Raw genomic sequence first — 17,151 nt, forward strand, 5'->3', positions numbered from 1 at the left:
TCTTTGGAGCTGGTTTGATTTCATTCCAGTCTTTTGGGGTCTGTCTCTCTCTGTCTCGCTATGTTTGTTTTTGTCTCACGGTCTCTTGGCCCTTGTCTCTGTGTCTGCCTTTGGTTGTCTCTCTCCTCTTCTCTCTCCCCGTCCCTGGGTCTTCCACTGTCTCTTATTCTGTCCCTCTTGGTCTCTCTCAGGCTCGTCCTACCCTATCCTCAGACCCCATCTCCTGAAACTGTTCTCCCTTTCTTTCTCTTTGTCCACCCACAGAGCTCCCCTGCCCGGAGAACAGCCACTACGAGCTCTGTGGCCCACCCTGCCCAGCCAGCTGCCCATCTCCCACGCCCCCCACCAGCCCTGCCATATGTGAGGGCCCCTGCGTGGAGGGCTGTCAGTGTGACTCAGGCTTCGTGTTGAGTGCTGACCACTGCGTCCCCCTGGAAGGCGGCTGCGGCTGCTGGGCTAACGGCACCTACCACGAGGCCGGCAGCGAGTTCTGGGCTGATGCCACCTGCTCCCAGAGGTGCCAGTGTGGGCCCGGAGGTGGCTCACTGGTCTGCAAGCCTGCCAGCTGCGGGCTAGGCGAAGAGTGTGCCCTGCTGCCCTCAGGCCAGCACGGCTGCCAACCTATCAGCACAGCTGAGTGTCAGGCCTGGGGTGACCCCCATTACATCACCCTGGATGGGCACCGATTTGACTTCCAAGGTGCCTGTGAGTACCTGCTGAGTGCGCCCTGCCATGACCCTCCCAAGGGGGCTGAGAACTTCACCGTCACGGTAGCCAACGAGCACCGGGGCAGCCAGGCCGTCAGTTACACCCGCACTGTCACCCTGCACATCTATGGCCACAGCTTCACCCTCAGTGCCGGCTGGCCCCGGCAGCTGCAGGTGAGTGGTGTGTGGACCAGCATGTGCCAGCCCTGGGGTTGCCTGGGATAGTTGGGGGTCTGCCAATTCCCTGACAGCCTTTCACAGGCTAACAGGGCAGATGGAGGGGTTCACAGTAGGGGGCTTGGAGCAGTGGCTTCCCCATGTCTAAGCCTTAGTATACTCCTCTGTGAAATGGGTCTAAGAAAAGTATCTGCTTCAGAGGGTAGTGTAAGGAGCCAATGATATCCTGTCTATATATATATATATAAATTTAGTTCAGTCATGTCCATCTCTTTGCAACTCCACGGATGGAAGCCCACCAGGCTCCTCTGTCCATGGGATTCTCCAGGCAAGAACACTGGAGTGGGTTGCCATTTCCTTCTCTAGGGTATCTTCCCCACTCAGGAATCGAACCCAGTTCTCCTGCATGCAGGTGGATTCTTTACCACTGAGCCACCGGGGAAGCCCTCGTTATTATCACTACAACTATTAACTATTACAAGGAGGGGATGGTGACGCGCACAAGGTGTCTCCGCCCCGCCCCCAGTAGATAGAGGAGTCAAGATTCTAACCTGTGCCTCCGACGTTTAGTAACCCCCACTCCCACCTCGCCCCTGCAGGTGGACGGCAAGCTGGTGGCCCTGCCCTTCCAGCTGGACTCCCGCGTGCACGCCTACTTGAGCGGCGCCGACGTGGTGGTGACCACCGCCTCAGGGATCTCGCTGGCTTTCGACGGAGACAGCAATGTGCGCCTGCGCGTGCCGGCGGCGTACGCGGGCGCCCTCTGTGGCCTGTGCGGGAACTACAACAAGAACCCCAACGACGACCTGAACGCGGTGGAGGGGAACCCCGACCGCTGGCAAGTGGGCGGCGCCGCGGGTTGCGGAGAGTGCGTGCCCGGGCCGTGCCCCAAACCCTGCACGCCCGAGCAGCAGGAGCCCTTCGGCGGCCCCGACGCCTGCGGCGTGATCTCGGCCCCCGAAGGCCCGCTGGCTCCCTGCCACAGCCTCATTCCACCCGAGCAGTACTTCCAGGCCTGCTTGCTGGACGCCTGCCAGGCTCAGGGCCATCCAGGAGGCCTCTGCCCGGCCGTGGCCGCCTATGTGGCAGCCTGCCAGGCCGCTGGGGCTCAGCTTGGCGAGTGGAGGCGGCCGGACTTCTGTCGTGAGTAGTGATCCATGCATGGGACACATAGTGGGGTCTCTCCTCCTACCCTCTTCGCTGGGCTCTGAGACAAGAGCCTTCTCCGTAGGGCTTAGGCACCATCCCACCTTCCCTTAGCCTGTGAAAGAAATAGCTTGGCATTCACACACTGGAATATACCCAGTGACATACTGCAATGGGAGAGACTCATACACGTGGTTAGAAACCCTGGGTCCAGTTGTTGTTCAGTCCCTAAATTGTGTCTGATTCTTTGTGACCCTGTGGACTACACCAGGCTTCCCTGTCCTTCACTATCTCTCAGAATTTGCTCAAACTCATGTCTGTTGAGTCACTGATGCCATCCAACCATCTTATATTCTGTCATCCCTTCTCCTCCTGCCTTCAATCTTTCCCAACATCAGGGCCTTTTCCAGTGAGTCGGCTCTTCACATCTGGTGGCCAAAGTTTTGGAGCTTCCACTTCAGCATCAGTCCTTCAAATGGATATTCAGGGTTGATTTCCTTTAGGGTTGACTGGCTTGATCTCTTTGCTGTCCAAGGGACTCTCAAAAGTCTTCTGCACTACAGTTCGAAAGCATCAGTTCTTTGGTGCTCAGCCTTCTGTATGGTCCAACTCTCACATCAGTACATGACTACTGGAAAAGCCATAGCTTTGACTAGATGGACCTTTGTCAGCAAAGAGATGACCATGTCCAGTCCAGTACACTGTCAGGATTCCTGCACTCAGATAAACTGTGGTGACTGATCACCGCAGTAGATTCTCTCAGTTACCTCTGGTTAGAGAGACCTAGAGAGCTACACCTGGTCAGATGCCTCTGTTGCTGTTTAGTTGCTCAGTTGTGTCTGTTTGCAACCCCATGGATTATAGCTCTTCAGGCTCCTCTGTCCATGGAATTCTCCAGGCAGTACTGGAGTCATTTGGCATGTCCTTCTCCAAGGGATCTTCCCAAGCCAGGGATGGAACCCAGGTCTCCTGCATTGGCAGGCAGATTCTTTACACTGAGCCACCAGCGAAGCTCCAGATGCCTCTAGACTGTTGTTTTTTTTCTTTTCTTAAACAGGGTAATGCACAGGGTCAGATAGATTTTGTCTCATAACCTCAGACAGGGCCTCATCTGGTTAGAGACACTTAATCACATTTACACAGAGACACACGTAGGCAGATGTAGCTATCTGGTGCAATCAGGGTGGAATCAGGACCCTGATATAGCCCCAGGAACATACATACAGGTTCATAGTCCGAGAACCCTGGGAAGTGCCCCTCAGGCAGATCTCCTGGTCACATTTATCCTGTCGGCTTCGCCCAGTGATATACGTGTGGTCAGAGTCACACACTGACAGACCCTGTCAGAGAGACTGAGAATCTTCCAGATCAGACATCCACAGGCAGGCATACTCAGATGGATTCATACCCCAAGATGCATCTGGCCCCGCACCCCAGCAAGATTCACACCCTGAGATACTCACGGTCAGTTCTAACCCTGCATATATCTTGGTCAGATATATGAGGTTGGACTCACCCAGTCAGACTGACTTTATCTTTAGAAATACTTGAGCAGGTTGACACACAGCCTGGCTGGAGAGACCTGCTTCCCAGATGCCCACACTGAATCCCCCATTGGATGTGCTGGGTCAGATGCCCCACTCAGATCCGTGGACAGATTCACTCATGAAATATCCCAGGCGAAACACACAGATTCACCCCAGCAGTTCTCCCGCTCTGTGCCTCCCCTGCGTCCCCCTCCCTCACGCCCTGCCTCCTTCCCCTCTTGTCCCCGCAGCCTTCCCATGTCCTGCCCACAGCCACTACCAGCTCTGCGGTGACTCTTGCCCTGTGAGCTGCCCCAGCCTCTCAGCACCCGAGGGCTGCGAGTCCACCTGCCGTGAGGGCTGCGTCTGCGATGCCGGCTTCGTGCTCAGCGGAGACACCTGCGTGCCTGTGGGCCAGTGCGGCTGCCTCCACGAGGGCCGCTACTACCCGCTGGGCGAGACCTTCTACCCGGGCCCCGAGTGTGGGCGGCGCTGCCAGTGTGGACCCGGCGGCCAAGTCAGCTGCCAGGAGGGCAAGACTTGCGGGCCCTACGAGGAGTGCCGGGTGCAGGATGGTGTCCAGGCCTGTCGCCCTACTGGCTGTGGCCGCTGCCTGGCCAATGGGGGCATCCACTACATTACCCTGGATGGACGTGTCTATGACCTGCATGGCTCCTGCTCCTATATCTTGGCCCAGGTCTGTCACCCACAGCCTGGGGACGAGGACTTTACAATTGTGCTTGAGAAGAATGCAGCTGGAGATCCCCAACGTGTGGTGGTTACAGTGGCTGGCCAGGTTGTGAGCCTGGCTCGGGGGCCGCAGGTATGTGGACCTGGCCTTGCCCTGGGGGCGGTCTGAGAAGGAGAGGGCCTAACCGAGGGGTTTTGAGAGAGAGATGAACCCTGTGCAAGGGGACTAAGGAGGACATCCGTTCCGTTCCGTTCCGTTCCGTCGCTCAGTCGTGTCCGACTCTTTGCGACCCCGTGGACTGTAGCCTACCAGGCTTCTCCGTCCATGGGATTCTCCAGGCAAGAATACTGGAGTGGGTTACCGTTTCCTTCTCCAGGGGATCTTCCCGACCCAGGGAGGACATAGATCAGTCCTGGGGGCCTGAAGGAGACATGGACCCAGCCTCGGGGACTGAGGAGACACTGCCAGCCGGGGGTCTCTGAAGGGAACATAGTCTGCCCTGGGATGTCTCTGGGGACATGGCCTCACCCCAGTGGGACTGACAGAGAGAGTCTGTGGCCTGGGAGTCCAAGGGGACAGGCTAACCTGTGCTTCTCTGACTCCCTGACCCTTCCATCCAGGTCACTGTGGATGGTGAGGCCGTAGCCCTGCCCGTGGCAGTGGGTCACGTGCGGGTGACGGCCGAGGGCCGGAACATGGTTCTGCAGACAACCAAGGACCTGCGGCTTCTCTTTGATGGCGATGCCCACATCCTCATTTCAATCCCTTCGCCCTTCCGTGACCGGCTCTGCGGCCTCTGTGGCAACTTCAATGGCAACTGGAATGACGACTTTGTCCTGCCCAGCGGCGCCACGGCCCCCAGCGTAGATGCCTTTGGAGCTGCGTGGCGGGTGCCTGGCTCCTCCCAGGACTGCAGCGAGGGCTGTGGACCCCAAGGCTGCCCCGTGTGCTCAGCAGAGCAGACTGCACCATACGAGAGCATTGAGGCCTGCGGGCGGCTCCGGGATGCCAACGGCCCCTTCTCAGCCTGCCACGCGGTGCTGAGCCCCTCTGAGTACTTCCGCCAGTGCGTGTATGACCTCTGTGCCCAGAAGGGCAACGTCACCTACCTCTGCCGCAGCCTGGCAGCCTACACAGCGGCCTGCCAGGCAGCCGGCGTGGCCGTGAAGCCATGGAGGACAGACAGCTTCTGCCGTGAGTGTCCAGGGACCCCTGGGAGGACGCCAGCTTGTGCTCGGTGCCCCCTGTCCTGTCTGCATCTCAGGGGCAGGGCCCCAGTTCTTCCCTTAGCACACCCTGCTTCTGGCTGACTGGCCCTTTTTAGACTCCTTTCAGGGGCCGGCTCTCCTGAAACCTTCTCTTACAGTTCTCAGGGCCCTTCCTGGACATCTTCTGTGGTGACCTGGGAGGGTGGGTTGGGCAGGTCAGGAGCTCACACAGAAAAACTTGAGTCTCATCCAGGCCCCCGCCCCACCCCCGCCAGGATGGGACCATCACCCCTTAGATCCTTCAGGACAAGACTGCAGCCCCCTCAGACCTCTAGCCCAAGACTGTGCCTCTTAGCTAACCTCCAGTCAGGGCTTATCTGTTTCCGTCAAACCCCCAGGACAGGGCTGTGTCTCCTTGGACTCTCCTGGACTCAGCAGTGGCCACTCGTGACTGCAGGATAGAGCTGTGTTTCCTTCATTCTTCTCAGGGCAGGACCTACAAGCAGGCAGTGGGCACTGTCTGTCTCCCTCTCTGACCTCTCTCCTGACTGCCAGCCTTATGGGTCCAGTGACCTCCTGAACACTTTCCACTAGGTGCCCTTAGAGGGCCCTCACACACCTCCTGTGTGCCCATGTGACATCAGCATTTCACCCAAACTTAATCTTATTTTTCAATCTTGATCCTCATCTCAAGGCAGCCACACCATCCACCAGTTGCTTAGCCAGAGCCCAGGCCCTCAATCTGGGTGCTTCCCCTGGGTCCTCACAGCTCCCATCCTGGCCCTGACCTTCTGTCTGTATTTCCCCTGATCACACTGGGCCATCACAGTCTGTCCCACTGACATGAGCCCCACAGGGCAGGGCCTGGAGCTGTGTCCCCAGCACCCGCAGCTCAGATCCAGGTGTGCAGTGGACCCTGTTTATTACTCAGCATGCAGCCATGACCCCACCCCGCTCCTTTCTCTGCAGCGCTCCAGTGCCCAGCCAACAGCCACTACTCCGTCTGCACGCGCTCCTGCCAGGGCTCCTGCGCGGCTCTCTCTGGCCTCACTGGCTGCACCACCCGCTGCTTTGAGGGCTGTGAGTGTGACGACCGCTTCCTGCTGTCCCAGGGTGTCTGCATTCCTGTCCAAGATTGCGGCTGCACCCACGATGGCCGATACTTGCCGGTGAGGAAGAGTTTGAAGTGGGCAGGGAGGGTGGAGGAGCTTGAGGTTCAGCGGTAAAGAACCCGCCTGCCAAAGCAGGAAATGCAGGTTCGATCCCTGGGTCAGGAGGATCCCCTGGAAAAGGAAATGGGAACCCACTCCAGTATTCTTGCCTGGAGAATCCCATGGACAGAAGAGCCTGGTGGGCTGCAGCCCATGGGGTCGCAGAGTCGGATACGACTGAAGTGACTAAACAGCAACAAGGAGCTTGAGGTGGGCAAGGAGAGTGGAGGAGCTTGAGGGAGCCTCAGATTTTCTTTTTTTTTAAAAAAAAAAAACTTTTTATTTTGTAATGGGGTATAGCCAATTGACAATGTTGTGATGGTTCCAGGTGGACAGCAGAGGGACTCAGTCATACATACACATGTATCCATTCTCCCCCAAACTCCCCTCCCATCCAGGCTGCCACATCACATTGATCAGAGTTCCATACAATCAGTCCTTGCTGGTTATCCATTTTAAACATAGCAGTGTGTACATGTCCATCCCAAATGCCCTAACTATCCCTTCTCCCCATCCTCCCCCTCGGGAACCATAAGTTCATCCTCTGAGTCTGTGGAGACTCAGGGTTTCTGTGCTGACCCCCTTGAGGATGGGGACAGAGAGGCTGCCACATTTCCCTGCTGTGTGACTCAACGCTGGTGAAGTCCCCGTATTAGTTTCCTGTGGCTGCTGTGACAAATGACCATAGCTTGATGCCTTAAAGCAAGAGAAATTTATTCTCTTGTTTAGTTATAGAGGCCAGAAGTCAGAAACCAGAATAGGTGGGCCAAGATGACAGCTCGAAGGGGAAATCTGTTCCTTGTCTCTCCTGGCTTTTGGTGGCTGCAGGCATTCCTTGGCTTATGGCCTTGTCTTTGGTTGTTTTTGGTTACCCTGGTGGCTCAGATGGTAAAGAATCCTCCTGCAGTGCAGGAGATGCAGGTTCAGTTCCTGGGTGGGGAAGATCCCCTGGAGAAGGAAATGGCAACCCGCTCCAGTATTCTTGCCTGGGAAATCCCATGGACAGAGGAGTCTGGCAGGCTACAGTCCAGGGGTCTCAAAGAGTCAGACACAACAGAACGACTAACACTTTCACTATTTTAGTCGCTGAGTTGGGTCCGACTCTTTGCAACCCCATGGACTGTGGCCTGCCAGGCTCCTGTGTCCATGGGATTGTCCAGGCACGAATACTGGAGTCTGTTGCCACTTCCTCCTCCAGGGGATCTTCCCGAACCAGGAACTGAACCTGCATCTTCTGCGTTGGCAGGTGGATTCTTTACCACTGAGCCACCTGGGAAGCTCTTGGCTTATGGCCACATCACTCCAATTTCTGTTTCCATGCCACATGTCCCCCCCTCTTTGCTGTGTGCCCTAAAATCTCCCTCTGCTTCCCACTTCTAAGAATACACTTGACTGTGAGCCCACCAGGATTAATCTCTTCATTTCAAGATCCTTAATCACATCTGGAAACACCCTTTCTCCATATAAGGTGACATTCAGTAGCTCTAGGCATTAGGACCTGGTATCTTTGTAGAGAGGGTGTTAATGGACCTACTGCAGTCCTCTCTGTGAGCCTCATTTTCTCCATCCGTAAAATGGGGTTAACCATCATCCTTGCATCCTAGGTGTCTGAGGAGGCAGGGGTGATTGAAAGGCACTCACTGAGCACTGGGCCTCACCCTCCACATTCATCACACCCAGGAAAAATAACAGCAATTTACAGCAGTGTACTAGGTAGCACAGCTATGGTCATTTAATAATGGGAATTGAAAGTTAAGAGCTGGTTTATTTTTGTGATGGATTTTTTAAAATTATTTTATTTTTGGCAGTGCTGGGTCTTTGTTGCTGCTCGGGCTTTTCTCTAGTTGTGGTGCACGGGGTCCTCATCTGGTGGCTTCTCTTCTTGCAGAGCACAGGCTCTAGAGCACACAGGCTTCAGTAGCTGTGACATGTGGGCTCAGTAGTGTGGCTCCCGGGCTGTAGAGCACAGGCTCAGTAGTTGTGGCACACAGGCTTAGTTGCTCCAAGGCATATGGGAATCTTTCTGGACCTGGGATGGGGTTCGACACGTGTTTGTGTTTCCTGTATTGGCAGACGGAATCTTTACCCCTGAACCCCCAGGGAAGCCCATGATTGATGTTTTTGGAGCTCTTACTATGCACTAAGTTGGTTATAGATGTTAAGTCATTCGATAGTCACGGCAATTCTACGAGACACGGACTACTGTTATATTCTCCATTTTACAGATGACAAAGAGAAGTCAGCCCAACGCTACCCATTAGCAAGGGAGGAGTCTGGAGTTCATACTCCAGCAGTCTGGACTCACCTCTGACCCATGAGGCTGTCCTGCTTCTTCAGAAGCATGTTTGTCAAATAAAGGAAAGATAGATTACCACATTCCGTCCCCATTCATCCGGGTTTGTTTTTTTGTTTTTTGCTGTGTGGGGTCTTTAGTGCAGCATTCAGGCTTCCCTCTAGTTGTGGCACACAGGTTCTCTAGTTACAGCATGCAGACTCAGTTGCCCCACAGTGGGTGGGATCTTGGTTCCCGACCAGGGATTGAACTCGTGTCCCATGCATTGCAAGGCAGAATCTTAAACACTGGACCACCAGGGAAGTTCCTCATTCTAGTTTTATTAATAGCAGAATGGTACGCTGGAGGGTCTAGAAGTGCAGGGCTTCTTGGAAAGAAGATGCCAAACAATAAAACTGTTTTGTTCACAATTCTGCAACTCTGCTCTTTGGCCTGGGCTGAGCAGGGCAGTTCTTCTGCCAACCCCTGGGCTCACTCATACTTCTGTAGTCCCCCAGTGGGTCAGCTGAGGGCTCACTGTCCCTCTTCCATGAGATCTCTCCTCCTCAGGTGGGCTAGCCTGTGGTGGCTGGACAGGGTTCCGAGAAAGAGTAGTAAAGCTGTCAGGTCTCTTGAGGTCCAGGCTTGAACCTGGCACAGTGTTGCTTCTGCCGCATTACAATAACCAAGGCATAGTCTTAAGTCCAGTTCAGATAAACTCCATTTCTTTCTTTTAAAAAAAAAAAACACTTTTTCTTTTTTAAAAAATTTATTTATTTATTTTCAGCTGTGCTGGGGTTGAGTCCTCATTGCTGCACGTGAGCTTTCTCCGGCTGCAGTGAGCAGGGGTTACTCTTCGATGTGGTACCTGAGCTTCTCACTGCGGCAGCTTTTCGTTCTAGAGTACAGGCTCAGTAGATGCGACCCACGGGCTTAGTTGCCCCTCAGCATGTGGGTTCTTCCTGGACCAGGGGTCAAACCTGTGTCTCCTGCCTTGGTTGGCAGACTCATCCACTGGACCACCAGGGAAGTCCAAAACTCCATTTCTTAGAGGAAGTTACTGCAGAGTCACCCTGGATGGATCCAGAGGCTAGAAGGTGGTGGCCATGTTTGCAGGCCACCGCACCTCGTCACCTGCCCCTTTCTGTGCACAGGTGAACTCCTCCCTGCTCACTTCGGACTGCAGCCAGCGCTGTTCCTGTTCCTCAAGCACCGGCCTGACATGCCAGGCAACCAGCTGCCCACCGGGCCGTGTATGCGAGGTCCAGGCTGGGGCCCGGGACTGCTGGGTCCCCCATGGCCTCTGTTCCCTCTCTTTGGGTGCCAACCTCACCACCTTCGATGGGGCCCACAGCGCCGTCAGCTCCCCTGGTGTCTACGAGATCTCTTTCCGCTGCCCAGGATCACAGGAGACCGTCCCTTGGTACCGTGTGGTTGCCGATGTCCAGCCCTGCAAAGGCAAAGTGGAAGCTGTGGCCCGGGTTCATATCTTCTTCCAGGACGGGCTGGTGACTGTGACCCAAAACAAGGGTGTATGGGTAAGCCGGGACACAGGGGCTGTGTCTCCCCTGGGCTTTGTTCTTCCTGTTACAGTGTGCCTACGTTCCTTGTGGCCTATCTGTCCTAATGTCTGTTTTCCTCACAGATCTCTGAAGTTTGTTTCTCTGGGCTTATATTTGTGTCAATACTTCAAACTTAGTCCCTCTCTTCTGGCTGAGTTCTTGAGGAGCAAAAGCACACTCAAGTAACTTACCCGTTTAAATGTTAGTGTTAATCAAGACTCTATGGTTGCAAGTGAGAGAAAACCAATTTCAGAGTGCCTTGAGCAAAACTGAATTTATAGCCCACCTAACTAGCAAATCCAGGGACACAGCCTCAGGAATGGCTGGATCTAGGTGCCCTGGTGGTGTCATCTGGATTAGTACCTCTGTGTTGAAAACATGCTGATCACCAGTCAGCTTCATTCTCTGACTCCTTCCAACATACTCATGAAACAGGGATTATCATTATCTCCGTTTACACAGAGGAGACCAGGGCCCAGAAAGGTGAAATCATTCACTCAGGCCACTCAGAGAGTACCTGGGAGATCCAGGCCTTGAACCTACCAGCACCACCCATGCCCTGAACCACTTTGATGGCAATGGAGTGCTGGTGGTGACGGTGTGGACACAGGGGACCCGGATGGACTCCAGGCGCAGTGCTCGCTCAGCAGGACCATTCTTTGAACTCCGTCAATTCCAGGCCACTTGCTTCTGCCCTCAGCTGTCTTTCAGCGTGCTCTCAGGGTCCCCTCAGGCCTGTCGCTGTTTGTCTCCTGAGTCCATTCCAGCCCAGGTGGGTCCTCCTTTCTGTTCCTCGACTTCCATTGACTTATCACTGCCTTGCATTTGCCAAACTCCACAGTTCTTACCACCCTGATTCCAAATTTCTAGAGAGGGCCTCTTTGGCCGAACTGAGGGCTGATGCTGACTCATAGTCTGCTCCGCCAAGGCCTGGGTAATAGAGCCTCATGACCAAACACAGATGTCAGGCTGCTCTAAAGCTCCCAGGTCCTGTTTCCATGGCCTGTTCTTGGATTGCAGAGCCATGCACTGGGGTCTTCTAGGTCCAGGAGGCGGGTATAGCCCATGCTCCACACACCCCTCCCCTAGGGGATGGTCTCCATCCCTCCCCTGGTGCAGGGAGATGGTCCAAGTCTCAGCCCTGCTTTCAGCAGGGAAGCTTGTGTTCTCTCTTTAGCATAGTCTAGACCAGTCACTCTTTCTCTGACTCTCTGCTGGATCCTTAATTCGGGTGAACAGGCCCCTACTCTTTGTTATGTTGAATATGTTTTTAATTTTTATCAGGGTGTAGTTGCTTTATAATGCTGTGTCAGTTTCTGTTGTACAGTGAAGCGAATCAGGCATATACATGCATGTATCCCCTCACCTCCCTCCCACCCATCTAGGTCATCACAGAGCACCTAGCTGAGCTCCCCACACTGTACAGCAAGCTCCCGACAGCTATCCGTTTTACACATGGCAGCGCATATACGGTCAAACCCGACCTCGCAGTTCACCCCACTACCCCACCACCATGTCCTCGTGTTCCCTGTGTCTGCGTCTCTATTCCTGCCTTGCAAATAGGTTCATTTGTACCATTTTTCTAGATTCCAAATCCATGCATTAATATATTTTTTTTTCTGACTTACTTCTCCCTGTGTGACAGACTCTGGGTCCATCCATGTCTCTACAAATGACCCAATTTCATTCCTTTTTATGGCTGAGTAATATTCCATTGTGTATATGTACCACCTCTTCCTTAGCCACGCGTCTGTTGATGGAATTTAGGTTGCTTCCATGTCCTGGCTGTTGTAAATAGTGCTTCAGTGAATGGACATTGGGGTACATGTGTCTCTTTGATCTATGTTATTTCTCTGGATATATGCCCAGGAGTGAGATTACTGCAGACCCCTGCTCACGACCTTCCTTTGCTCATCTGTCCAGAAATAATTCTCTACACAGCAGACAGATGCTCTAGAAATGTGAATCAGATTGGGTCATCCTGCTGCTTAAAACTCTGCAGCGACTTCTCAGAGCAACATTTCAGACTCAAGCCACCTCCCTTCCATGGCCTGTAAGACTTTATGCGATCGGACTCCCGCTGGCCTTGCCAACCTCATTTCCTCCAACTCCTTCCTGAGCTCATGGGCTGTGCTGCTAACAGGCCGAGCTGGCCTTTATGCTGTTCACACAGTGGACCACACTTCTTCCCGCCACCAGGCCTCTGTGTTTGCTGTTCTCCCTGCCGCAGTGCTCTCCTTCCAGATTTCCTAAGCCTCGGCTCCTTCTCATCCTTCAGGTCTCAGTTCCACTCTCACCGCTTCTACAAAGAGACCTTTCGCAACTCGCTACGGAAGCTCTCCTCTTCAGCCCAGCCTCTGTGCGGTTACTCTGTTGTATCCCCCTCCAGTGCTAGTCACTCTCTGAAGTTATCCATTATTTCTTCCTGTTTGTTGACATGCTCCCTCACTGGCATATAATCCTCAGGTGGGCAGGGATCCTGTTCCCCTTGGTCGTCACTTTGTCACCAGTACCCAAATCAGGGCCTGGCCCCAGGAAGAGTCTGGCTTTGTGACTACATTCATCCCCGTTCCCTCTGTACCAGGCCATGTGCTGGGGAACACAGATAATTCGTCCCACTTCTTATGCCGTCGAAGCTTGCAGCCTGCTGAGACTTCCCGCCCGCCTCTCCAGCTGTCCTTCACGGCATCCATCCCTCCTCCTTCCACCTGTCCTTCCTTTTTTCCTCCCTTCCTTCCTTCCATTGATTCACCCATCTGTCCATCCATCCACCTCTTCAGATCTGCCTGCCTATCTTTCTTATCTACCTGACTCTCCAGTCATCTGGCAGAGGAAGTATCACATACAAAAGCATTTGAAAAAAAGGACTTTTCTTTGAAAGAAGGCTCTCCAGGGGGTCTAACTTTACAAGGGTTGACTCGTCAGAGAAAACAGACAACAGTTATTTAAAAGAAAAAACTCACCAGGTTACTAAGGTTACTGAGCCCACAGCCTGTGATGGACAGACGGTCATTTTCTCACATGATTATGACACTGGCTAGGTCATGACTTGTCTTCAGACATCAGCGTGGCAAAAATAAGGGATGACGGTGCCTTGTTAGGGAACCAGTAACTTAACAGGACATGCTCAAGGGTTCTTTTTATTTTGAAAACTAGAATTAGACAGGGTGCTGCTGGGGTTTGACTCACTGTTTGTCTCCCCCAGCCCCAGGTGCCTCTGGAATGTTGTGTGCACACCCACGTACGCGTCGGTCCATCTCTTCATCCGTCCTCTCCGTGCTTCTGTCCGTTCATCCGTGTCTCTGATTGCCTTAGGTGTCCGTCTCTCCTTTCGGTGCATCCACCCGGGCCTTCATCTGTTGCAGCATCTGCCTCTCTGCTTTTGCTCCTTGGACTCGTTGTCTTCCTTGGGGTCTCTTCTGTAGTAACACTCCAGCTTCTCTGTAGTTGCAGCCTCACCTCTGTGTTTCACCCACCTTTTCCCCCGCCAAAACCACCAGGTGAATGGCCTCCAAGTGGACCTCCCAGCTGAGGTGCTAACATCTGTGTCCGTGAGTCAGAACCCTGACGGCTCTGTGCTAGTCCAGCAGAAGGCGGGGGTTCAGGTGCAGCTTGACACCAGTGGGCAGCTGGCTGTGGTGGTCAGTGATGACCATGCTGGGAAGTTGTGTGGGGCCTGCGGAAACTTTGACGCGGACTGGACCAACGATTGGCCTAACTCCCAGAAGGAGACAACGTTGGAGAATTGGAAAGCACAGGACTTCTCCCCATGGTAAGGGATACAGCTCGGAAGCCAGGCGTCTTGGAGCAGGGGCACCTGCGTCCTCATGGCAAGAGGGAAGTCAGGGTGGGTGCTCCATCTACAGAAAGTGCTAAGTGCCTGTGTCTTACAGCCAGAACTGATCATCATCCACCGGGAAGGAAGACTTCGGGACCTGACGCCTCTGGAGGTTGAAGGATGCACTCTATCGTTGTATGTGCCCTTCTCCGCTCTACCCTTTTGCTGAGCCACTGAGGCCAACCAGAAAAGCATTAAATAAATATCTTAAGTTGCACACCAATGTGTCTGTCTTATGTATTCTTATCCATGACCTTCCTTACTGTACATGTGTGCTTGCTAAGTAGCTTCAGTCCTGTCCTACTCTTTGCGACCCTGTGGACTGTAGACCACCAGGCTCTTCTACCCATGGGATTCTCCAGGAAAGAATACTGGAGTGGGTTGCCATTCCCTCCTCTAGGAGATCTTCCCGACTCAGGGATCAAACCTGAGTCTATTACATCTCCTGCATTAGCAGGTGGGTTCTTTACCACTGAGCCACCTGGGAAGCCCCTCCTTCCTGCACATCAGGTGTCAGATGCTGGGGAACCTGGCATATGATGAATATTTACTGACAGGTGAGGGGACGGATGGATGGAGACAGATAGATAGGTTGGGAAAGATGTGGGTGGGGAAAGGGAAAATGGGCAGTTGGATGATTAGAAGAATGGATGGATGAGAAAATGAACAATTGGATGGAGGGAAGAAGTAGAAACTGAAAATATCGACAGCTTCTAACTTCATCATTTACAATCTGGGCATGGTAATTTCTCTACCACTCAGTTTCTTCCTATGTTTTAGTCCACTCAGGTTGCTATAACAAAATATCATAAAATGGGTGGTTTATAAACAACAAAAATTTAAATTTCTCACAGTTCTAGAGCCTGGGATTCCCGGTGGCTCAAACGGTAAAGAATGTACCTGCAGTGTGGGAGACCCGGGTTCGATCCCTGAGTGGGGAAGATCCCCTGGAGAAGGGAATGGCAACCCACTCCACTAGTGCCTGGAGAATCCCATGGACAGAGGAGCCTGAAGAGCTAAGGTCCATGGGGTGGTGAAGAGTCAGACACGATAGAGCAACTAACACTTTCACTAGAGCCCGGGAAGTCCAAGATCAAGGCGTCGGCAGATTCGGTATCTGGTGAGGGCCTGCTTTCTGGTTCATAGATGACCATCTTCTCATGTGCCCTCACTTGGTGGAAGGGCAAGGGAGTTCTCTGGGCCTCTTTTGTAAAGGCAGTAATCTCACTCATGAGGGCTCTACCCTTAAGACATATCACCCCCTCCCAAAGTCTTCATCTCCAAATACCATCACGTTGGAGGTTAGCTTCCGACACATGAATCTTGAAAGGTCACAAACATTCAGCCAAAAGCATCATACTTAAAGTAGAGCTAAGGATAGTCCCTACCTCACAGAGTTGCAGTGGGGACTTAAGGTGTTCGTCCAGTCTACGAAATCATCAAAACTGAAGTCTCTCTTCTGTCCTAACTCTGTCTCCTGCCCTGCTATACTGGTCTCCCCCACCTCAGTGACTATCACTGCCAAACCTCAGTCAGAACATGGGGAATTATTCTTGATTCTTCCCTCATCTTTGCCCTCCACTCTGTTCATCAAAACATCTTTATGGATTGTATCGAAACATACCTGAAATCTGCCTGCCTTTCTTATGCCCACTGTCACCACCTGGTTCAGCTGGCATCATCTTGCCTACCATCTGCTTCTCCCTGCCTGTAATTCATGCTCAAAGCCACTAGAGGGCTCTCCATTACCTATAAAGAGTTCAGTTCAGTTCAGTTCAGTCGCTCAGTCGTGTCCGACTCTCCGCGATGCCGTGAATCACAGCACGCCAGGCCTCCCTGTCCATCACCAACTCCCGGAATTCACTCAAACCCATGTCCACAGAGTCGGTGATGCCATCCAGCCATCTCATTCTCTGTTGTCCCCTTCTCCTCCCGCCCCCAACCTTTCCCAGCGTCAGAGTCTTTTCCAGTGAGTCAACTCGTCACATGAGGTGGCCAAAGTATTGCAGTTTCAGCTTTAGCATCAGTCCTTCCAATGAACACCCAGGATTGATCTCCTTTAGAATGGACTGGTTGGATCTCTTTGCAGTATAAGGGACTCTCAAGAGTCTTCTCCAGCACCACAGTTCAAAAGCATCAATTCTTCGGCGATCAGCTTTCTTCACAGTCCAACTCTCACATCCATACATGACCACGGGAAAAACCATAGCCTTGACTAGATGGACCTTGGTTGGCAAAGTAATGTCTCTGGTTTTTAATATACTATCAAGGTTGGTCATAACTTTCCTTCCAAGGAGTAAGCGTCTTTTAATTTCATGGCTGCAATCAGCATCTGCAGTGATTTTGGAGCCCCCCAAAAATAAAGTCTGACACTGACCAGCAGCTATAAATTGACTTCCCTGGTGGCTCAGACGATAAGGCGTCTGCCTACAATGCGGGAGACCTGGGTTCAATCCCTGGTCAGGAAGATCCTCTGAAGAAGGAAATGGCAACCCACTCCAGTATTCTTGCCTGGAGAATCCCATGGATGGAGGAGCGTGGTGGGCTACAGTACATGGGGTCACAGAATTGGACACGACTGAGTGACTTCACTTGGTCTTGGTCTTGGCTATAGATTGATCTTGTAATAAAATCAAATTCCTTCACCTAAAAGGCCTCTGCCGATCTCTTATTTTAAAAAAGTATTTATTCATTTATAAATAAAGAGAGTTGGAGCACAAAGAAGGCTGAGCACCAAAGAATTGATGCTTTTGAACTGTGGTAGTGGAGAAGACTCTTGAGAGTCCCTTGGACAGCAAGGAGATCCAACCAGT

At 52.9% G+C, this 17,151-nt stretch overlaps 1 protein-coding gene across 2 annotated transcripts in view; it reads left to right on the forward strand.

The window, feature by feature from the left end:
* The window catches only part of FCGBP (Fc gamma binding protein), a 41,724-nt gene extending 27,174 nt beyond the window's left edge, over positions 1–14,550 (forward strand). For both annotated transcript variants that reach the window (XM_055412160.2, XM_055412161.2), the window contains 8 exons: positions 265–881; positions 1,484–2,027; positions 3,808–4,379; positions 4,868–5,441; positions 6,425–6,624; positions 10,093–10,476; positions 14,001–14,272; positions 14,394–14,550. In XM_055412160.2, coding sequence (XP_055268135.2) covers positions 265–881; positions 1,484–2,027; positions 3,808–4,379; positions 4,868–5,441; positions 6,425–6,624; positions 10,093–10,476; positions 14,001–14,272; positions 14,394–14,403 — 3,173 coding nt within the window. In that variant the 3' untranslated portion in view covers positions 14,404–14,550. The remainder of the gene's footprint in view (positions 1–264; positions 882–1,483; positions 2,028–3,807; positions 4,380–4,867; positions 5,442–6,424; positions 6,625–10,092; positions 10,477–14,000; positions 14,273–14,393) is intronic.
* The last annotated feature ends 2,601 nt before the right edge of the window (positions 14,551–17,151 follow it).

Source organism: Moschus berezovskii, chromosome 22, assembly GCF_049115385.1.
Source record: "Moschus berezovskii isolate FMDL1 chromosome 22, NW_MosBer_1.0, whole genome shotgun sequence".
Lineage (NCBI taxonomy): Eukaryota > Metazoa > Chordata > Mammalia > Artiodactyla > Moschidae > Moschus > Moschus berezovskii.